This window comes from Cebidichthys violaceus, unplaced genomic scaffold (genome assembly GCF_023349555.1).
Source record: "Cebidichthys violaceus isolate CVI_PGR_0920_01 unplaced genomic scaffold, fCebVio1.0.p SCAF_16, whole genome shotgun sequence".
NCBI lineage: Eukaryota > Metazoa > Chordata > Actinopteri > Perciformes > Stichaeidae > Cebidichthys > Cebidichthys violaceus.
In genome coordinates this window covers 14,192,926-14,216,722 of record NW_027176329.1, presented here as the reverse complement: position 1 = coordinate 14,216,722, position 23,797 = coordinate 14,192,926, and the positions used below count along the sequence as shown (strand labels likewise).

At 38.7% G+C, this 23,797-nt stretch overlaps 1 protein-coding gene and 4 gene segments (V, D, J or C); 3 read left to right on the top strand and 2 right to left on the bottom strand.

The window, feature by feature from the left end:
- The first annotated feature begins 1,343 nt into the window (after positions 1-1,343).
- Positions 1,344-2,424, top strand: LOC137872444 (Ig kappa-b4 chain C region-like). The segment is given in 2 exon segments: positions 1,344-1,375; positions 1,877-2,424. A coding segment is annotated over 1 exon segment (261 nt).
- Positions 2,425-5,979: 3,555 nt separating this feature from the next.
- LOC137872443 (Ig kappa-b4 chain C region-like) lies at positions 5,980-7,400 on the top strand. The segment is given in 2 exon segments: positions 5,980-6,054; positions 6,874-7,400. A coding segment is annotated over 1 exon segment (258 nt).
- A 2,330-nt stretch (positions 7,401-9,730) lies between these two features.
- Positions 9,731-10,439, bottom strand: LOC137872442 (Ig kappa chain V-III region PC 2485/PC 4039-like). The segment is given in 2 exon segments: positions 9,731-10,095; positions 10,203-10,439. Coding segments are annotated over 2 exon segments (381 nt in total).
- A 535-nt stretch (positions 10,440-10,974) lies between these two features.
- Positions 10,975-12,476, top strand: LOC137872441 (Ig kappa-b4 chain C region-like). The segment is given in 2 exon segments: positions 10,975-11,006; positions 11,805-12,476. A coding segment is annotated over 1 exon segment (261 nt).
- A 4,515-nt stretch (positions 12,477-16,991) lies between these two features.
- Positions 16,992-20,369, bottom strand: pomca (proopiomelanocortin a). The gene is made up of 3 exons (XM_068711433.1): positions 20,301-20,369; positions 18,975-19,092; positions 16,992-17,633 (listed from the first exon to the last, which is right to left on the bottom strand). The coding sequence occupies exons 2-3, from the start codon at positions 19,086-19,088 to the stop codon at positions 17,040-17,042; spliced, it is 708 nt and encodes a 235-aa protein (XP_068567534.1). The 5' UTR covers positions 19,089-19,092; positions 20,301-20,369; the 3' UTR covers positions 16,992-17,039.
- Between the last annotated feature and the right edge of the window lie 3,428 nt (positions 20,370-23,797).

Below are 23,797 nucleotides of genomic sequence, written 5' to 3'. Positions count from 1 at the left end.
GTGTGTGTGTGTGTGTGTGTGTGTGTGTGTGTGTCTTCAGTGAAGTGTATCAGTCTCTGCAGTAGCTTCCAGCTGCAGCAGTCAGTTCAGTTTCTGTTCTGTTTGACTGAGGGAGGTTTTTGTACGACGCTTTTTCACTGTGTGAACACATGCTGACTGTTGATCTCATGAACACTCTGACAGTAGTAAACTGCTGCATCTTCAGTCTGGACTCCACTGATGGTCAGAGTGAAGTCAGAGTTTGATCCACTGCCTGTAAAACGATCTGGAATCCCTGATTGTCGAGTGCTAGCATAGTAAATGAGCAGTTTAGGAGATTCTCCATCTCTCTGTTGGTACCAGTGTAAGTAGTGGTCGCCATCGTCATAAACATCCTGACTGGTCCTACATGTGATGGAGACGGAGCCTCCCAGAGCAGAGCTCACTGCTCCAGGCTGAGTCACTGTGACCTGGCCTCTGGACTCTGAGGACACAGAGCCAAAAACATAAAGCAGCGTCACGGTTTAGTCGGCTTCATTTCAGAGGGACGGATGTTCACAGAGGAGAGGAGTTTGATTCTCTGGACTTTACCTGTGAAGCAGCAGCAGAGGAGAGTCCAGATGAGGACGGAGATCAAAGTCATGTTTTTGATGAGGACGATTTCTGTGTCTTCTGTTGTGATGAAGGACAGCTGTCAGTCATCCAGTGTTCAACTCTCAGGACTATAAACTCTCCCAGAGCACTGGAGCATGGTGCTGCTGATGCAAAGTGGCTCTCTATGGAAATGCTCTGACTGACTCCAACAGGGACTTGGATTACTGTGATGATGCTGTTTATCAATGGATCCATCACTTTATCAGAGTATTGATCAGGAATGTGTCAGTGCTCATTTATTAGAGTCTTTGGTTTGAGTTTGATGGAAACATTTTCTTCTGGAACGTTTTGTAAAATCTCCCTAATTCACTACAACACAATTCAACATCACTGTGGGACGAATTTAAACAAACATATTTTTATTTATTTATCATAATATAAAATAAACATGAGTTTATGATAATTATTTATATTTGGCAGGATTTGTTGGACAGTATTTCTTTAGGAATATCTTGATCAATCATCACTTTGTTTAACTGAAAGACAAGTTAAAATTGCTCATAGATGTTTAACATTTCACAAATATAATATTAAATACATATGTATCATTTCTGAAACAGTTTTAAACATTTTAACCAGTTATCACATAAACTGGGTAAACTGTGAATGTGTTTGTTGAGTTTGTTTGTGTCAAAGTCAGAGAGCCGTGTCTCTCTACAGTGAGAGGTTTTTGTACGGCGGCTCAATGACTTTGTATCACTGTGGTTGACTTTTGGTGGAGGAACCAGACTGAACGTTAACTGTAAGTACAATTGACTCCCTTAATAACCTACATTATACATGTATTATGTTTCAATGTCATAGCTGTAAAGCTTACTATAATATTTTTCTCTGATATTTAAAATGTAATATATTTGTAACAATTCTTGAAGTCTTCAGTGTCGATAGCTCGATGAAAATCAACTCCAATGAATAATCTTGTTGCAACAAACATTTTACTTTAATTTCATTCATTATAATAATTTCACTGTAACTACTCTACATTAATTTTCACTATGAAAATATTTTTAAAGATAAAGTTTTGATATTACAGCTAAAGAATGACTTTTATTCATGTTTTATTCAGTGTTTATCTTTAGTACTGAAACCTGTCTGTTGTCATGGTTCAGCAGTGCCTGTCTGTTGCTGTGGTTACTGAGCTCAGAGAGAGAAGTGAAACGTTTGAGATCAGTTTGATCCAATCTGAGGAAGACCAACAGAAGTAGTAGCCTCATATGAACTTCATGAATCTCTCTCTCTGCAGTGGGTCGAGTCGTCCCCACCCTGACGGTGCTGCCCCCCTCCAGTGAGGAGCTGCAGCAGGGGAAGGCCACGCTCATGTGCCTGGCCAACAAGGGCTTCCCCTCAGACTGGAGTCTGGCCTGGAAGGTGGACGACAGCAGCAGCAGCAGCAGCAGCTGGGAGGAGAGCAGGAGCCCCGGGGTGCTGGAGAAGGACGGCCGCTACAGCTGGAGCAGCACCCTGAGGCTCCCTGCAGACCAGTGGAGGAAGGTGGGCTCTGTGACCTGTGAGGCCACCCAGGGCTCCCAGACTCCTCTCTCAGAGACACTGAGGAGAGACCAGTGTTCCCAGTCCTGACCTGACTCACTGGACTCTGATACTGGTTTCACTCTGATACTCTCAGTCTGCTCTCTCTCTCTCTCTCTCTCTCTCTCTCTCTCTCTCTCTCTCTCTCTCTCTCTCTCTCTCTCTCTCTCTGTCGCTCATTAAATGTTTCAACATAATGGTTTCTTGCTTTTCATATTGTTTGTTTTAATTGTACAAAACAATAAAAATGTCATCATATAGTAATTTCTTTGTGCTTTTTATTAATAGAGCAGACTTGACTTATTTCTTTGACATATATTTTCTCTCAGGAATACTAATTACAATAAAGCATGAAGACTTAATAATAACAACAATATCCTTATTTTCTATTCACTTCTTACTTTAAGGGTCAAATGTTCTCCATGGTTGTTTCAGGTTTGTTTTGTTATGAATTAACTTTGGTAACAACACACATCATTAAAAGTATTGTTATGGAAAATAACTACATTTCCTCACACCAATGAATTCTACTCTTTATTATGACTCATGTGTTGTAAGAATTGAACTTAATTGTTTTTATTTTTGTAATTTTTGAATACATTTTAAAAATTGAATTAGAAATAGAAAGCAGGATATCATCAGTATCAAATGAAAGAGAATTTATTCAAAAGATGTTTTAATGAAAGAGATGACAACACAGTCTCTGTGTGTGAAAAAGATCCATGAAAACACAGGAGACTGGGTTGATCACTGGGTCAGATCACCAATATTTCATAACTTTAGGTGATGATTTTTAGAAGAACTATAGGGATCATGTTCACGTCACATCTGATAATTGTCTCAGTGCAGCCTAACGGTGTTTAGCTGTGGTATCCTAAAGCAGTAGATGCTGGTTTTAAAGGATGAAAGGAAGCCATTGGAAAAGAAGCTGTGAGTTTGTCCTCCATGTTCTCTTTACATCTGTCCTGCTATGATCAGAGATTGTTGCTTTTACATCACTAAAGACTTCAAAGTGCTTTTGTGGCTGTGGCTTCAAAACTTTGGAAGTGTTAGACTAAAGATTTGAGGAAGTTGTGGTAGAAAGCAGCTAAAGACACATGTTGAGAGGGACGTTTCTTCTTTTGGTGCGTTCTTACATTGTGTCTGTATTGAATGTGTTTTGCTTTTACATGTCATAATCTGCCATGCTCCATGTTCTTCCTTTGTTTCATTCATATCATCCATGTTTAGTATTTCACCTCTCCTATCGTTTCAGATCACTTCACTTCCTGCCTTTGTATTTTTTCCCGCCAGTTTTGATTATTGGCCCCGCCCTGATTAGTTTAACCCCTCGTTAGCCCTGCACCCACCAGACCTCCTGCTCACCTGTTCCCACTTCCTCATTAGTCATTCGCCGTTCATACCAGCCCAGTTCCTTTGTTCCTTGTTAGTCTTTGTTGTATCATTCGTTTGGAGTTTTGCTGCTTGTTTCCCACCTGCTATTTCTGTCCTTCCTTTTGGACTCCATGGCAGCAGCTCAATAGTCAAAAAATGTACATCCTATGTTTTTTCTAAACCACTTTTACGTTGATGGAAAATGTGACAAAGTTATTGAAAGAGGTGAAAGAGATGAAAAAGCAACAACAGTGCAAATAAAGTCTAACTACACCTTCACTCTGCTCCAGTGGATTCATATTTAGTTTTTGAGCAACTTTATTTATGAAACCTAAAAAATGTGTAGAGTGACAAATCTGAATGTTGTAGAATTCAACTAACGATTCCTGTCCAAAATAGAATTCCTCCTCCTAAAGGGATGTTTTCTATCTATCCATAAAGTACAATTCAACAGTAACAGCTGATGTTATTGACGGCTGAATGGAGCATTTGGGTAAATGTTGCTGCCGTAGTGGAAATGTGGGACGTTATTATCTCCTTTCCTTTGGTAAATCATGATGGTCCAGTGTTTTCTATGCTGAAGGAAAATAAGAAAGGAAACATTGAAGCACAGTTCCTCAGCATTTAGAGAGTTAGACCTGCTTTTATCATGGCTGTCACTTTGATAATCCAGGTTTATTTCACTCAATTAAGAACCTTCCTGACCAACAGAGACTGTTAAATAGCAGACCATGCCTGTCAGCCATTTCAAATAAAGCATTGAATTGTTCCATCTTCCTCCTCATCTGTATCTGTGTTGGGTCCTTATCCTGCTACCTGTTCTACAAATCATAACATTATCTTTTAATAAAAAGTTAAAATGTATTCTGGTCTAAGACAGTGCTACATATGAAGCTTTTCTTGATTACTTTCTGACAAAAAAGATTGAAAGGGTTCATTATGAAATGCAGAGTCAAGTGGAGATAAGACATCTTCATGTTTAAAAAGTGTTTTGTAATGTCGGTAAATATGCTGTTAGAGATAGAGGAGGTGAAGAAAAGTAATCTTACCAACTAAATGTGTGTGTGTGTGTGTGTGTGTGTGTGTGTGTGTGTGTGTGTGTGTGTGTGTGTGTGTGTGTGTGTGTGTGTTTGTGTGTGTGTGTGTGTGTGTGTGTGTGTGTGTGTGTGTGTGTGTGTGTGTGTCTTCAGTGAAGTGTATCAGTCTCTGCAGTAGCTTCCAGCTGCAGCAGTCAGTTCAGTTTCTGTTCTGTTTGACTGAGGGAGGTTTTTGTACGACGCTTTTTCACTGTGTGAACACATACTGACTGTTGATCTCATGAACACTCTGACAGTAGTAAACTGCTGCATCTTCAGTCTGGACTCCACTGATGGTCAGAGTGAAGTCAGAGTTTGATCCACTGCCTGTAAAACGATCTGGAATCCCTGATTGTCGAGTGCTAGCAGAGTAAATGAGCAGTTTAGGAGTTTCTCCATCTCTCTGTTGGTACCAGGCTAAATAGTGATAGCTGCTCCAAGTATAAACATTCTGACTGGTCCTACATGTGATGGAGACGGAGCCTCCCAGAGCAGAGCTCACTGCTCCAGGCTGAGTCACTGTGACCTGTCCTCTGGACTCTGAGGACACAGAGACAAAAACATAAAGCAGAGTCACGGTTTAGTCGGCTTCATTTCAGAGGGACGGATGTTCACAGAGGAGAGGAGTTTGATTCTCTGGACTTTACCTGTGAAGCAGCAGCAGAGGAGAGTCCAGATGAGGACGGAGATCAAAGTCATGTTTTTGATGAGGACGATTTCTGTGTCTTCTGTTGTGATGAAGGACAGCTGTCAGTCATCCAGTGTTCAACTCTCAGGACTATAAACTCTCCCAGAGCACTGGAGCATGGTGCTGCTGATGCAAAGTGGCTCTCTATGGAAATGCTCTGACTGACTCCAACAGGGACTTGGATTACTGTGATGATGCTGTTTATCAATGGATCCATCACTTTATCAGAGTATTGATCAGGAATGTGTCAGTGCTCATTTATCAGAGTCTTTGGTTTGAGTTTGATGGAAACATTTCCTTCTTGAATGTTTTGTAAAATCTCCCTAATTCACTACAACACAAATCAACATCACTGTGGGAAACAAAAATATATATTGTTTTTAATTTATCATAGAATAAAATAAACATGAGTTCATGACAACTATTAACATTTCAAAGGAATAATTATCTTTCTTTCGGAATATCTTAATCAATCATCAATTTGTTTTACTTAAAGACAGATTAGAATTGCTCATCGATGTTTAACATTAAACAAATAAATTGTTAAATACATATGTATCGTTTATGAATCCATTTAAAAGTATTTTTACCAGTTATTACATAAACTGGGTAAACTGTGAATGTGTTTGTTGAGTTTGTTTGTGTCAAAGTCAGAGAGCCGTGTCTCTCTACAGTGAGAGGTTTTTGTACGGCGGCTCAATGACTTTGTATCACTGTGGTGGACTTTTGGTGGAGGAACCAGACTGAACGTTAACTGTAAGTACAATTGACTCCCTTAATAACCTACATTATACATATATTCTGTTTGAATGTCATAGCTGTAGAGCTTACTATAATATTTTTCTCTGATATTTAAAATGTAATATATTTGTAACAATTCTTGAAGTCTTCAGTGTCGATAGCTCGATGAAAATCCACTCCAATGAATAATCTTGTTGCAACAAACATTTTACTTTAATTTCATTCATTATCATAATTTCACTGTAACTACTCTACATTAATTTTCACTAAGAAAATATTTTTAAAGATAAAGTTTTGATATTACGGCTAAAGAATGACTTTTTATTCATTCATGTTTTGTTCAGTGTTTAATGTGATTTAATTTTTCTCTCAGACTGATGATTTTAAAACTATTTAACATGTCTTTTGAGTTTGAAAAAGTATTTCAGTATCAATATTAGTTATGTGTCAGTAATGAAGCATGTCTGTTCAGTGATGATTCCTGCTTACATGAAGAGAACAAAAACTTCTCATCATGTATGAGGTTTTGGATTAAAACCATAAAAACTTCACAATCTTTATCTTTAATGTAATATTTTGAACTATGAAACTCATAAAGTTTAGTTAAAGAAAGTCAGTTTAGATGTTTTATCTTCAGTACTGAAACCTGTCTGTTGTCATGGTTCAGCAGTGGTGCCTGTCTGTTGTCATGGTTCAGCAGTGTTGCCTGTCTGTTGCTGTGGTTACTGAGCTCAGAGAGAGAAGTGAAACGTTTGAGATCAGTTTGATCCAATCTGAGGAAGACCAACAGAAGTAGTAGCCTCATATGAACTTCATGAATCTCTCTCTCTGCAGTGGGTCGAGTCGTCCCCACCCTGACGGTGCTGCCCCCCTCCAGTGAGGAGCTGCAGCAGGGAAAGGCCACGCTCATGTGCCTGGCCAACAAGGGCTTCCCCTCAGACTGGAGTCTGGCCTGGAAGGTGGACGACAGCAGCAGCAGCAGCAGCTGGGAGGAGAGCAGGAGCCCCGGGGTGCTGGAGAAGGACGGCCGCTACAGCTGGAGCAGCACCCTGAGGCTCCCTGCAGACCAGTGGAGGAAGGTGGGCTCTGTGACCTGTGAGGCCACCCAGGGCTCCCAGACTCCTCTCTCAGAGACACTGAGGAGAGACCAGTGTTCCCAGTCCTGACCTGACTCACTGGACTCTGATACTGGTTTCACTCTGATACTCTCAGTCTGCTCGCTCTCTCTCTCTCTCTCTCTCTCTCTCTCTCTCTCTCTCTCTCTCTCTCTCGCTCATTAAATATTTCAACATAATGGTTTCTTGCTTTTCATATTGTTTGTTTTAATTGTACAAAACAATAAAAATGTCATCAAATAGTAATTTCTTTGTGCTTTTTATTAATAGAGCAGACTTGACTTATTTCTTTGACATATATTTTCTCTCAGGAATACGAATTCCAATAAAGCATGAAGACTTAATAATAACAACAATATCCTTATTTTCTATTCACTTCTTACTTTAAGGGTTAAATGTTCTCCATGGTTGTTTCAGGTTTGTTTTGTTATGAATTAACTTTGGTAACAACACACATCATTAAAAGTATTGTTATAGAAAATATTTACATTTCCTCACACCACTGAAGTCTGCTCTTTATTATGACTCATGTGTTGTAAGAATTGAACTTAAATGGTTTTATTTTTGTAATTTTTGAATACATTTAAGAAAATGGATTAGAAATAGAAAGCAGGATATCATCAGTATCAAATGAAAGAGAATTTATTCAAAAAATATTTTAATGAAAGAGATGACAACACAGTCTCTGTGTGTGAAAAAGATCCATGAAAACACAGGAGACTGGGTTGATCACTGGGTCAGATCACCAATATTTCATAACTTTAGGTGATGATTTTTAGAAGAACTACAGGGATCATGTTCACGTCACATCTGATAATTGTCTCAGTGCAGCCTAACGGTGTTTAGCTGTGGTATCCTAAAGCAGTAGAGGCTGGTTTTAAAGGATGAAAGGAAGCCATTGGAAAAGAAGCTGTGAGTTTGTCCTCCATGTTCTCTTTACATCTGTCCTGCTATGATCAGAGATTGTTGCTTTTACATCACTAAAGACTTCAAAGTGCTTTTGTGGCTGTGGCTTCAAAACTTTGGAAGTGTTAGACTAAAGATTTGAGGAAGTTGTGGTAGAAAGCAGCTAAAGACACATGTTGAGAGGGACGTTTCTTCTTTTGGTGCGTTCTTACATTGTGTCTGTATTGAATGTGTTTTGCTTTTACATGTCATAATCTGCCATGCTCCATGTTCTTCCTTTGTTTCATTCATATCATCCATGTTTAGTATTTCACCTCTCCTATCGTTTCAGATCTGCCTTTGTATTTTTTCCCGCCAGTTTTGATTATTGGCCCCGCCCTGATTAGTTTAACCCCTCGTTAGCCCTGCACCCACCAGACCTCCTGCTCACCTGTTCCCACTTCCTCATTAGTCATTCGCCGTTCATACCAGCCCAGTTCCTTTGTTCCTTGTTAGTCTTTGTTGTATCATTCTTTTGGAGTTTTGCTGCTTGTTTCCCACCTGCTATTTCTGTCCTTCCTTTTGGACTCCATGGCAGCAGCTGAATAGTCAAAATTTTACATCCTATGTTTTTTCTAAACCACTTTTCCGTTGATGGAAAATGTCACAAAGTTATTGAAAGAGGTGAAAGAGATGAAAAAGCAACCACAGTGCAAATAAAGTCTAACTACACCTTCACTCTGCTACAGTGGATTCATATTTAGTTTTTGAGCAACTTTATTTATGAAACCTAAAAAATGTGTAGAGTGACAAATCTGAATGTTGTAGAATTCAACTAAGGATTCCTGTCCAAAATAGAATTCCTCCTCCTAAAGGGATGTTTTCTATCTATCCATAAAGTACAATTCAACAGTAACAGCTGATGTTATTGACGGCTGAATGGTGCATTTCGGTAAATGTTGCTGCCGTAGTGGAAATGTGGGACGTTATTATCTCCTTTCCTTTGGTAAATCATGATGGTCCAGTGTTTTCTATGCTGAAGGAAATAAGAAAGGAAACATTGAAGCACAGTTCCTCAGCATTTAGAGAGTTAGACCTGCTTTTATCATGGCTGTCACTTTGAGAATCCAGGTTTATTTCACTCAATTAAGAACCTTCCTGACCAACAGAGACTGTTAAATAGCAGACCATGCCTGACAGCCATTTCAAATAAAGCATTGAATTGTTCCATCTTCCTCCTCATCTGATCTGTGTTGGGTCCTTATCCTGCTACCTGTTCTACAAATCATAACATTATATTTTAATAAAAAGTTAAAATGTAGTCTGGTCTAAGACAGTGCTACATATGAAGCTTTTCTTGATTACTTTCTGACAAAAAAGATTGAAAGGGTTCATTATGAAATGCAGTCAAGTGGAGATAAGACATCTTCATGTTTAAAAAGTGTTTTGTAATGTCGGTAAATATGCTGTTAGAGATAGAGGAGGTGAATAAAAGTAATCTTACCAACTAAATGTTTGTGTGTGTGTGTGTGTGTGTGTGTGTGTGTGTGTGTGTGTGTGTGTGTGTGTGTGTTTGTGTGTGTTTGTGTGTGTGTGTGTGTGTGTGTGTGTGTGTGTGTGTGTGTGTCTTCAGTGAAGTGTATCAGTCTCTGCAGTAGCTTCCAGCTGCAGCAGTCAGTTCAGTTTCTGTTCTGTTTGACTGAGGGAGGTTTTTGTACGACGCTTTTTCACTGTGTGAACACATACTGACTGTTGATCTCATGAACACTCTGACAGTAGTAAACTGCTGCATCTTCAGTCTGGACTCCACTGATGGTCAGAGTGAAGTCAGAGTTTGATCCACTGCCTGTAAAACGATCTGGAATCCCTGATTGTCGAGTGCTAGCATAGTAAATGAGCAGTTTAGGAGTTTCTCCATCTCTCTGTTGGTACCAGTGTAAGTAGTGGTCGCCATCGTCATAAACATCCTGACTGGTCCTACATGTGATGGAGACGGAGCCTCCCAGAGCAGAGCTCACTGCTCCAGGCTGAGTCACTGTGACCTGTCCTCTGGACTCTGAGGACACAGAGACAAAAACATAAAGCAGCGTCACGGTTTAGTCGGCTTCATTTCAGAGGGACGGATGTTCACAGAGGAGAGGAGTTTGATTCTCTGGACTTTACCTGTGAAGCAGCAGCAGAGGAGAGTCCAGATGAGGACGGAGATCAAAGTCATGTTTTTGATGAGGACGATTTCTGTGTCTTCTGTTGTGATGAAGGACAGCTGTCAGTCATCCAGTGTTCAACTCTCAGGACTATAAAGTCTCCCAGAGCACTGGAGCATGGTGCTGCTGATGCAAAGTGGCTCTCTATGGAAATGCTCTGACTGACTCCAACAGGGACTTGGATTACTGTGATGATGCTGTTTATCAATGGATCCATCACTTTATCAGAGTATTGATCAGGAATGTGTCAGTGCTCATTTATTAGAGTCTTTGGTTTGAGTTTGATGGAAACATTTTCTTCTGGAACGTTTTGTAAAATCTCCCTAATTCACTAAAACACAAATCAACATCACTGTGGGACGAATTTAAACAAACATATTTTTATTTATTCATCATAATATAAAATAAACATGAGTTTATGATAATTATTTATATTTGGCAGGATTTGTTGGACAGTATTTCTTTAGGAATATCTTGATCAATCATCACTTTGTTTAACTGAAAGTCAAGTTAAAATTGCTCATAGATGTTTAACATTTCACAAATATAATATTAAATACATATGTATCATTTCTGAAACAGTTTTAAACATTTGAACTATTTATATTTAAACTGGGTAAACTGTGAATGTGTTTGTTGAGTTTGTTTGTGTCAAAGTCAGAGAGCCGTGTCTCTCTACAGTGAGAGGTTTTTGTACGGCGGCTCAATGACTTTGTATCACTGTGGTTGACTTTTGGTGGAGGAACCAGACTGAACGTTAACTGTAAGTACAATTGACTCCCTTAATAACCTACATTATACATGTATTCTGTTTGAATGTCATAGCTGTAGAGCTTACTATAATATTTTTCTCTGATATTTAAAATGTAATATATTTGTAACAATTCTTGAAGTTTTCAGTGTCGATAGCTCGATGAAAATCCACTCCAATGAATAATCTTGTTGCAACAAACATTTTACTTTAATTTCATTCATTATAATAATTTCACTGTAACTACTCTACATTACTTTTCACTAAGAAAATATTTTTAAAGATAAAGTTTTGATATTACGGCTAAAGAATGACTTTTATTCATTCATGTTTTGTTCAGTGTTTAATGTGGTTATTATTACATTTTTCTCTCAGACTGATGATTTTAAAACTATTTAACATGTTTTATGAGTTTGAAATAGTATATCAGTATTTAACAATATTAGTCATGTGTCAGAAATGAAGCCTGACTGTTCAGTGATGATTCCTGCTTACATGAAGAGAACAAACATATCTCATCATGTATGAGGTTTTGGATTAAAACAATAAAAGCTTCACAATCTTTATCTTTAATGTAATATTTTGAACTATGAAACTCATAAAGTTTAGTTAAAGAAGGTCAGTTTACATGTTTTATCTTCAGTACTGAAACCTGTCTGTTGTCATGGTTCAGCAGTGTTGCCTGTCTGTTGCTGTGGTTACTGAGCTCAGAGAGAGAAGTGAAACGTTTGAGATCAGTTTGATCCAATCTGAGGAAGACCAACAGAAGTAGTAGCCTCATATGAACTTCATGAATCTCTCTCTCTGCAGTGGGTCGAGTCGTCCCCACCCTGACGGTGCTGCCCCCCTCCAGTGAGGAGCTGCAGCAGGGGAAGGCCACGCTCATGTGCCTGGCCAACAAGGGCTTCCCCTCAGACTGGAGTCTGGCCTGGAAGGTGGACGACAGCAGCAGCAGCAGCAGCAGCTGGGAGGAGAGCAGGAGCCCCGGGGTGCTGGAGAAGGACGGCCGCTACAGCTGGAGCAGCACCCTGAGGCTCCCTGCAGACCAGTGGAGGAAGGTGGGCTCTGTGACCTGTGAGGCCACCCAGGGCTCCCAGACTCCTCTCTCAGAGACACTGAGGAGAGACCAGTGTTCCCAGTCCTGACCTGACTCACTGGACTCTGATACTGGTTTCACTCTGATACTCTCAGTCTGTACTCTGTAACTCTTTATGTCTGTTTATCTCTTTCTTTCACTCACTCACTGTCTCAGTTCATGTTTCATTGGTAAAGTTTTGTTGCTGTAATTCAGGTTGATTTAAAATAATAAAGAACGTTTCATCAAATGAATTGTTTTCATGTATATTTTTATGAAAGAAAAAGATGTTGCTGTTTCAATAGTTCAATCAAGATTGACTCTTAAGATTCTAAAATTGCCTGCCAATTTCTTAAGACAGCAACTTCAAGTTAATATAATGCCATTTTTAATGTTGTTTTGTATTATGAACCCAATTCATTTTGCTTATTTTCATTATTTAACACAATAAAGAACTTTTCATCAAATTAGTTGTTTTCATGCATGTTATTGAAAAAGAAACAGATGTTGCTATTTTAATAGTTCCATTAATTCTGGAAATATTCAACACAACTGAGTCCACTGTTTTAAAATGGCTTGTACATTTCAACAGAAATAATGTAATAATACTATAATGTTGTGTTTAATATTGTTTTCATATTAAAAAAACAAATTTTATAATCATTACTTTAAGGTTACTGTGACCCTGACATAATATAATTAAATCCATTCTTTATTCCAGATTCCTTAAATATTTTATGACTTAAATCTGCTTCATTACTCTCATTGTAATTTAATTTTTTTCTATCAAAGCTGAATCTTAAATATTTTAAGGAAAATTAGATAAACTTTATGTATATCACAAATTAAGTTTGTCATTGGTAGAAACTCTCATGTGGAAACATTCTTAGTTATTATTAGTTTCCAGGAAGCATAATGAATATGAAGAATCTACAAAGTCTAAGAAGTTAACATTGAATTTGAATTATGAAGTAGGATATCATCAGCATATTATGTCATCATCGTATCAGTATCAGCAGTGTGATCAAAATATAACACAATATGTGTTTTACTATGAACACAATATCATTTAAACAAACTCAATGTGTTTATTTTTGTTGGTGAAGTTAAATGTTTGACTCGAACTTAAATCAAATAAATGTAAAAATATATTTGAATTACTTGAAAAATATTCTTTATAACACATGGAAGAATAAAATTGTATTTCAGAGCCAAATATCTAGTGTTCATGTTACCTTTAATAAATTATCTACTTTTCCAATCATCTTTGATGATACTTTATTTATATTGATAAATAACCTATTTCAACAAGATTATCATTAAAACTTACTTTAGTATAAAAAGTATTCCTTGACATTTTTCTGTTATATTGTCTTCATTGTCAGTCAAACGTAAAGTGTCTGTATTTCTGTGCAGCTGTTGAGTCAGATCAGTTCCTCTTCAGCTGAGGAGGTTTTTGTACGACGGTGTATCACTGTGTGAACGGAAAGCTGCTACTCTGCTGACAATAATAATCTCCTGCATCTTCAGTCTGAACTCCACTGACGGTCAAAGTGAAGTCAGTTCCAGATCCACTTCCACTAAAACGATCTGAAACTCCAGACTGACGAGTTGTAGCTTGATATATCAGGAGTTTAGGAGATTCTCCTGATTTCTGAAGGTACCAGTGAAGCCAGCTACTAACACTTGTACTGGTTTTACATTTGATGGAGACAGTCTGTCCTGGAACAACAGACTGAGATCCAGGAGACTGAGTCAGGATGATTTCTCCTGATGAATCTGGAAAACATGAAAAAGAGCAGAAGGGTTATTGAGACAAATCCAGTTTGGAGAAAGATGATCAACATCCAAACAGAAGAGTCTCATTTCTTCAACATGGAGAACAGATGGAAGAAGGTAAATGCTGCTTGTTTCACTGTTTCTCCATCACAGCAGAACATCATTGTGGTGAAGCAAAGTTTTCAGAAGAGAGTCTCACCCTGAACAAGGAGCCCCAGGGTGGTCAGCAGTAGAGTCAGTGACATCATCATTGTGCTGCCGGCGTGTCAGTGTCTCTGAAAGGCCTGGACAGCCACTGATCAACACCGGCCTCTTAACGGCTGGGAGCAGAGAGGCAGGACACATATGCAAACACTCAGAGTCAGTGAAGTGTAGCTGTCCTCAACACATCATCATGTTTCCTCCTCACTGCTGACAGCTTTGATCTACACATTTACTGTAAACGGTAAAATGGCCTTCATTTGCATTTATAAACACTGATGTGAACGCTGTTATGGTGAGTTTTAACTTTTCAATACCCAACCAAGGTTCATTTTTGGTTTTGATTGGCAACAATTCAATTCAATTAATTTGTATAGCCAAAAACCATGAATTACAAATTTGCCTCAGAGGGATTTTCAACCTGTACACATACGACATCCTCTGTCCCAGGACCCTCGCTTACAGAAAAAACTCCCGAAATAAACCCTTTAACGGGGAGAAACCTTAGGGAGAGCAACAGAGGAGGGATCCCTCTATCAGGATGGACAGAAGTGCAATAGATAGAACAACATAATAGACTTACAACACATGCAATGAATATGACATGAATGAATCATATAACGAGAGTAGTAAGCAGAATAAGGTTGGAAAAGTTGCGACTACTAATAATGGTATCAGTAATAGAAATGTGACTAATGATAAAAGTATCAGTGGGTGTCAGACCGGGCCATGGTCCAGGTATAACCACGATGCATGGAAGCCTGTGAGGCGAGAATGAAAGGGTGAGTGACAATGAGTGAAGTGAAAGGGTTCAAATTCACCAAAAATTCTTAAACAAAGGCAGGTGTTTTCCCATTAAAATCGTATTGATAGACTTGAAATAGAGCCAGTATGATGGTGAAATGACAGGTGTAACAACAAATAAGAACTTGATTTGAGGAAAGACAGGAAGCGTTTTGTAGATTTTTATCAAGTCAGAGAAAAGGAAGGATGAATTTAAACATCCATATTTTGTTAATTAAATGAAAATTGAAATCCACATGAAGAATCCTTAGTTTTAGTCAGTTCATGTTCTGTATTTGTTTCGGTTTCAACTAAATACTTTAGTTAAGTTAAGTTTTTGGATGAAAAAGCTCATTCTGTATGATGATTCTCTCTGTGCTGATATGCATGAGAGGCTTCTTAAAGGGAAGTGAAACAATGTGTGAGTGAGTGACTGGTGGAGCAGAAAGAACATCTGACAGAAACTCCTTAAAGGAGAAAATCAACTCTCTCACAGTAAAGGTGTCCAAGTGTCTGGTGTTTGATTGACAGCTGTGTGGTCCCTGTCCTCTAAGGTGATTGGTGTCTCCTAGGTGATGTCCGTCCCACCCTGACAGTGCTGCCCCAAAACCAATAAAGATTATAATAATACATCAGCTGTCTTCATTGAACACTGTAGATTAATTAAAGGTCAGATTAGAAGCATGTTTCAACTTCTTACATTTTGTGACACAAAGTATCAAAACACACTAAAATAATGGTTATTTCGTTACACGTTCTCATCTGTAGTGTGTGTACAGTGCTGCTCTCTAGTGGACATGTTATGATACTACACTAGATAGATGTATAGACAGATAGAGAGATGGATAGATAGATAGTAAAAACAACATTCCTCGTGTCTTTTGCTTGCAAATAACTTTATGTTTTCATGTCATTTACATTTATTTACATGACTCAATATATAAAACATTTTTCCTCTCATCTTCTCTCTGTCTCTCTTGTTTCAGGATATCTCTGTGGGTGAAGTTACTGGCTGTCATTCATGTGTGAACGCTAAACGTTTAATCATGACAACAATAATTCTCAATCTTCACCAGGTAGATTTAGTTGCCTGAACTTCACCAAACCTCGACCATAGAGGAGCAGCTGTAACCTGTTGTAACCCTGTCTCTTAGAAATGATGTTGATGCAGCACATTATTATTTACAAGTGAACAGTAAGACGCTTTAAAACAGACCTAACGGCACACAGATACTTTAGTGTCAATTTAAAAGAAACTTTGTCGATACTGAATTTATCTGCAAAACCTTTTACTGAAAATTGCCAACTTTTTAAATCATCTTTAGGTGTTATTTATTTAGAATTTAACACTCAAAAACTCAACTCAAAATCTTTCTTCAAAGTGAGCCCCGATCCACGTGAAACCAGTGAGAAGAGCATCGTCGTGTGAAATCTAGTGTTCAGGCCTTTGAGGGAAACGTCTCGGTCTTGGTTTCACTGTGGAGAAGTAAGCATTGAGACAGGCCTCGTTTACTTCATTAACATTTAACTCAAACTACGACCTTCCATCTGTTCTGACAAATTGAATCCTTGATTCAGTCTCCAAAAAGAAAGTCTCAGTTGTGAATATTTATGTGTTTTCTCTGCATATCACTGCATTGTTGGACAAAAAAAAAGAAGACATTTGACAACATCAATTTGGACATTTTACTATGGTCTGATACTTTATAAACTAAACAATTATTTAAAGCAATAATCTGCATATTAATCGATTATAAAAAACTAAAAACGTCATTCTCTAGGAGACAGGGTTGATAGGTGAATAACAAACAATGTATCTTGTATTGGGTTTGGAGTCGGGCTGGGCAACATCGATCTTATATCTATATCGTGATATGAGACTATAGATATCGTCTTTGATTTTGGATATCGTAATATTGCACAAGTGCGGTTTTAAAGGCTAAAAAGTCATTTTCTGAACATATCCGATTGTTCCAGCTGTTCTGCTTTTGCACTTTCCCCACTTATTCATCAATATCTATACGACAATATCGTCTCGATATCGAGGTATATATTTGGTGGAAAAATATTGTGATATTTAGATTTAGTTTTCTCCATATCGCCCAGCCCGTATCTGAAGGATCTGTCTGCTCCTCTTCTATCTATCTCCTCCTCCCTCTCTTTCCTCCCTCCCTCTCCTCCCTCTCCTCCCTCACCTCGTCCCTCCCTCACTGCTCTCCCTCCTGCTGTCCGTCTTTGTTGATGACGTTTTTGAAGAGCGTGAGCAGCGGCCTCTGGCTGCGCTCGTCCCAGCTCTTCATGAAGCCGCCGTAGCGTTTGCTGGCCGGCGGGCCGCTCCAGCGGAAGTGCTTCATCTTGTAGGTGCCGTCTTTCTTCTCGTGGACGTCACCTGGGAGCTGCTCCTGCTCCTGCTCCTGCTCCTCCGCCTCCTCCTCCGCCACCTCCTGTGCTTTCTCCCCGTCCTCCATCATCATCATCTTGCCGGCGAGCTCCCGCCTCCTCATCTCTCCGGGGAACAGCTCGGCCGACTCTTCCTCCACGCCGTTGGAGGCGTAGACTTTGACCGGGCGGCGCTTGCGCCCAACGGGCTTCCCCCAGCGGAAGTGCTCCATGGAGTAGGAGCGCTTGGCCTGAGGAGAGGAGGGGAAGGAGAAGGAGGAGGAGGGAGATAAAAGAGAGAGGGGAGGCAGAGACTCGGGGTCTGATGGAGGAGCAGGAGGAGGAGGGGGTTGGAGGTGGGCTGCACCCGGGATGACGGGCACCTCGGCGGTGAGGTCGGAGTGACAGAGCTGGATGCACTCCTGCAGGAGGAGAGGACAGAGAGGATGTGTGCAGATGTTTGGAACCAGCAGAGGACAGAGAGGATGTGTGCAGATGTTTGGAACCAGCAGAGGACAAAAAAGAAAATCCTTTTCAAAGTTTTTAATGACATTACGAATGTGTGTCAGTTCATTTTCTGTACTAGTTTATGTTTCAACTAAATACTTTCAAGTAATGTTTAGTTGAGGTTTTGGGAAATTAAGTTAAAGTTTTTGGCCACATTCTGATGTTTTATTTCCGGTGTAGTTTGTTTATAATTATTGTCTGTGCTGATATATGTGAAAGCCATTTTACTCTAAAGCTAGATCAAATTAATTCAAGAAACCGGTTCAACATGGGAACTGTTGGAGCCGAACAGGAAAATTAAACCAACTTTACTGTGAAAAAAGTTTTTACCTTACTTTTTGTCATTTTTGTTTTTAATCTTCTATTTTTTTGTGCACATCACTCCATTAATTCGGGCAACAAGTTTTTTCTCAAAAGTGGAGAAATTAGTGCCTAATGAGTAATGCTAAGCTAACTAACTGACTTTTAGCTAGCTGGCTAACTAATTAATGAACACAGAGCAGCCCGAAGTTAACGGTTCCCCTCTTCTTTAATAGTCCTACATTAATTAAACCATATTGAATTTGGCTTAAACTTGGATTTTCTAATCGGAGATTCGTTTTTTAACTGCGCAAAGGAGCTCTTTTTCATTTTTTTAAATCTTAAAGGATTTACTCATTTTAAACCTAGTTTTGTTCAACTTCACTTTAGGGTTAATCCTTGTTGGTGAAAACCTGCCTATAACATCATACCAGCAGATGTTTCTGACTGGCTGACAGATGTTTTTAAAGCTCCATAAAGATATCTTGTTTGAAATTAAAACTTTTGTTTTCCTGGCATCTCTCTGCTGCCAACTCTGTAATAAACGCATCAAATGTCCCTCCAATAAAGATTGAATAAAATGTCACTATCGCTTTAGCTCTGTGCAACAATACGGCTCAACAGTCGAGGTGTGTGTCTCTGGCCTTTAGCAGAGTGTTGTCGTCGTCGGGCGGAAGGATGTTCGTCAAGAAAAGTATTTTTACTTATCAAACAAATTAGATTCAACTTGTTAATTAATGAGCTGCAGAGGTGTTCACAGGCTAGCTGTTTCCCCCTGCTTCCAGTCTTTATGCTATGCTAGGCTAAGAACATGAGACTGATATCAATCTTCTCGTTTAACTCCCTAGAAGCCAATGGGCTTATTTTTCAAAATGTTGACAACAAACACAATTTAATAAAATGGATGTTGATCTAAACATCAAGTGTGTGTGTGTGTGTGTGTGTGTGTGTGTTACCATCATGCTCGTCTCAGAGTTGACGTCCTGACAGCTCGGATGTTCCCAGCACTGACTGTCTCCTTTGGCCACGCCCACCACCACCACAGCCACCAATAGCCACGCAAGACACATTTCTCTGCAACGCGTACATGGATACATTGTTATCTTTTTCTCTGTCTGTGATCGGCTGCAGTCATTTCAAAATAAAAAAATTCTCATTTGTGTCACATCCATTCAACTTCATTTGTTTGGCTTAAATTGTTATTTCCAAAGCCCTGATAATTGTTTTAAAAGTAAATATTATGAATGTAAATATATTAATAATTTAAAATTGAACACAAAGAAATCTACAATTATTATAAATATCCATGAAAACAATACATTTTAACAATCACAATCTTTTACTGTGTTAATTGTAGGCCCACAGCTAAAACATATTTACAGCACAGAAAAACACTAAATAAAGTGATATATTTACATTTTAATGTTTGATATTTACTCCACATTGTTTCTTATTTTGAAACACTTAATTAAAAGTGTTTCAAAATAAGAAACAATGTGGAGTAAATATCAAACATTAAAATCCTAAAAAAAAAGAAGAAAAAAACACAGTTGACTAAAAAAGAAAATGCAAAACAATTTCACTTTAAAAAGAAAGTACAAAAATACGAGTATATTAAAAAATATACAGCTGACACAGTAAATTAACTAGAACATGGATTTCAGTTGTTGTTCCTTTCTTGTACTCATGAACATATTTTTACAGCTACTAAAATATCAAAACATGACTATGTTGGATTGAGAAGATTCAAATTTCATACCCAATAAAAAAAGTTTTAATTTTGTTGTGTATGTTGAGATAATACAATGATGCACAAAACTGTTTCTTATGACCACAAAAAAGTAGTTAGATAGTATTATTATATTTCATAATAAAAAAAATTATAATTTCACATTATCACCACAGAAACATGTTTGAACAGTTTCCTCTGTTCTCTCTTATTACAAATACAATTTAATGTATTTTATATTGCATGCATTCTTTTTATTTTACATGTTTTTCTTTTCATCATATTTTCTAAACTCTTTATTTATTATATTATGTTTGCCTTTTACAAAGCACTTTGTAATCACTGTTTTGACGTGTTAAACAAGTGCAATATTGCTTATTATCATTATTATTATTATAATTGTGGTTTTGTTTTGCTTTTTCTTTATTTTACATCTGTCCTCTTTTTAGTTTAATAGTTTTTTCACAAGTAGAATGTAAAAAACACAGCTTTTTAATATAATTTGAATAAAGAAGAAGATCATTATATTCAGACAGATAATGAAGACACTCACCTCGCTGTCTCTGTCTCTCTCTGCTGTTTTCAGTTCGTTCAGCCGTTGGACAGAGATTTCTGTTGTTCCCTCCACTTTAGTCCTTCCAACTGACCAGGCGACTTTATATCCTGTCAGCCAAGGACACACACACACACACACACACACACACACACACACACACACACACACACACACACACACACACACACACACACACGATGATGACGTCCTTACCTGAAATCTCCCAATCATTTTTCTCATTCATGGTTGCAAACACACACTGCTGCATGAAAATGGACAATCAATGAAACACACACATGTCACCCACACACACACACACCCACACCCACACACACACACACACACACACACACACCATCATCATCATCGTCACCATCATCACTCTCCAATGAAAACTTCCCAACTCAAAAAGCTGAACTTTCAAGGAAAACACACAGCTCTGAGGCCACAATGCTCATTATGAAGAAAACCAAACTGTTGAAAAGTCCTTGTTATAAACCTGATTTATTATTAATTATTATTATTATTTATGATATATTAAATAAAATGTGTCACTAGTGATTGAAATAGCTTGACATTTATTAAACAGACTGCTGGGAGAGTTTGTACAGACATTCATGTTCCCCAGAGGATGAACCCCATTGACTTTGGTGATCCTCTGATTTTTCTTTCAGCGCCACCGTGAGGTTTTTTGTCTCAACCATTGGACAGATTATCATGACATTTGGTACACATTCATCTTCCCTTCAGGATGAATTGTAATAAGCATTTTTTGGTGCTATCATTTGGTCAACATTTAAATTTGTCCAAAACTTTGACCAAATATCTGCAAAACTAACTGCATTCCCAGAAGCCTCAGCTGTACAACTGTACTGTGGTAATTAGTAAATGTTAGCATGCTCTTCTCTACCTGTCCACCAGATGTCCTCACACTTATCCACCTGTCCCAGTCACCTGACTCCCACATCTGGCCCCTCCCTCCTGCTTTTCCCTCCATCACCTGACCTGCTCACCTGTTTTCCATTTCCCTCATCAGTCCTGCAGTATTTATACCATCACCGAATGTGTTTAATGGTTTCTCTCAGAGACATTTTGAGCCCGTTATGAATGCTTTCTGTAGGTCCGCATTTCTGCAGACTTTGTCCAAGCGAATTAACCACAAATCATAGCAATGTGACGTTAAACACTGGGTTTCCAGTGGAAGAAGGAGACTTAAGAAAAAGCCACCTGAAACTGAAACTGCACTTAAACCTGGATTCTGAACCCTTTATCCTTTAGTGTTTTTGTTTGGATTCACAACGTTAACTACGTGTCGTAGTTTGACGCGCTGGGCTACCTAGAGCGTCCGAATGTGAGAAGTTGGGATGAGAACGTTGCTCGCTCACATATCCGGCGACCTTTGTCAATGAGCTGTCGTCTGCCTCTGCTCTCAGTAGATGTGACGTGTTGTAGGATTGTAGTTCAGAACAGCATGCAGCAGGAAATCCTGATATACAGCGCTGCAGGAACGAGTCCTAAAACCCAGAAATGAGTCCGAATTTTTGCACTCAATGGGTTTTTTGAATAAGTGTTTGGTTAGATGCATGAAATAAGGTCTGTGGCTAACACAAGCAAAAGGGATTTTAACGTTTTGTTCTAAGATATAAAATACGTCAGTATTACGTGTCTGGAAAAAAGCGGTTGCTAAATGAGACGACTAGTCCGCCTTCACACTCTTGTTCTGTTCACTCACAACCTGGTGTTACTTTATAGCCTAACGTTAGCTTTGTACGTCTGCCGACTCCATTTACGCTTCAAAAATCAAGAAAGTGGTGTTGATTTGTGAAGATTATCCAAAATCCAATAGAAGAATCCCATTGGCGTTTTGTCGAGGGAACCAGTGATGCTAACTTCCTGGTTGGCCAACAAAAATCCGCCATCCCTGCTGCACTCCATTTTTGGAATACTGCATTAAACATACCTTGTATTGGGACATAATACTTCTTTTGGCATACTCAATAATATGGTATTATGGGTTACCACTCTTGTCTTTCTAAAATAACATGCTTTTAACATGCATAATAGTTCTATCTGATTAGTCTGTTTTCACCTTGTACATTAGCTGTTTCATGATCTACATCGATGTTTTTAATAATGACGTTGTTGTTTATTTGGTGGCTTCACAGAGGAAATGCATCAACCTGGAGACTCCTGGATGAAAAAACGTAGAGGCACAACAAAAGACAGAGGCGCACCACGCAGGTCTCCCTCCGCCTCCTAACGTGTTAAATGTCAGCCGACGCATCAGGCAGATTAACACCAAGGCGGCATGATGTCACAGGGGTGGAAGAGGGGATTCAAACCTGCGGGGTCAGAGTCTACAGTTACACACACACACACACACACACACACACACACACACACACACCTGCTGCAGCATCTTTCCATTCTCTGAGCCCTCTGTGTGACCAATGATTAATCTGAAAGGGGATTGACTTGTTTAACGGACCACCGGGGAAAAGGTTGATGAGGATCAACTTCATTCAACTTCATTTTTTAAAGCTCTGTGTCCTCCAGGAGCCTCTGTTTAAGGCTTTAAGACCACAGGACCCTCACTTTAACATTCAACGTCAACCAGGAGCCTCTCCTTAAGGATAAACAACCGTTGTTTCCTAATAATGAATTGAATTGACTTCTTTCTTTACAGGGTTTGTATAAAGGCCATAAAGTAGTTCATGAATATGAGATATGAGTTTACAGTTAATTACAATCCCTCCTCGTCATTGAGGAGGTTGGTTTTTGGCTTTTTGCTGGTTACACTAGTTGTTTTATTGCTTCTTCACAGCTCATTTTGTTTGCACACCCTTTGGCGTTTCGGAGAATAATGTAACGAACAGCGCATTGAGCATGAAGGCCTTTGTGCGTGATCGTAGCTCACGCCACAGTGCCACACGCGAGTATAAACAAAGATTTCTCCAAAGCCACTTTTAGGACACTTCATGCACCAGGAGCCTCTCTCGGTTCTACGTCCACCACTGTCAACAGAAGTGCAGATGGTCTGAAAAATGTCAGGTAAGTGGAACCAAACCCACAAAGAAAAAGTGAACAGAAATCAATTAAATAGAAGCAAGTGGAGCAAGAAAAAATACTGAAATTGATCATATCTTAGTGATCTATAAAACATTATAAATTTTGTAGAAAACCTATACCCTCCTGTCCTTGAGCCCCTTTTTAAGTCTGTTGATTGAGGCACCATTTCCTTTGTTCATGATTCATCTGTCTTTGCACAGTTCACACAAGAACCGACACTGATTAGAATTTTTTTCTGGGAGGCCCAAAAACTGTTGACATGCACCAAGAATCTCCCTCTAAGACCTTTTGTTAATATCTATATCAAAGCTATACAAAAAAAAATACAAAGACCAGTTACCGCTAAATATTCTTATGTCCCTTATTGTGTTCTCAAAATTTTTAAAATCTTTGTTGCAAAACATTCATTTCTCTCTATCGAGAAC

What these genes read in the sequence shown, in the direction of transcription:
- pomca (XM_068711433.1), bottom strand. Translation starts at nt 19,088, where the DNA reads ATGTGTCTTGCGTGGCTATTGGTGGCTGTGGTGGTGGTGGGCGTGGCC. An exon ending in ACTCTGAGACGAGCATGATG is followed by an intron (nt 17,634 to 18,974) that starts GTAACACACACA and finishes CTCCTCCTGCAG; the next exon opens with GAGTGCATCCAGCTCTGTCA.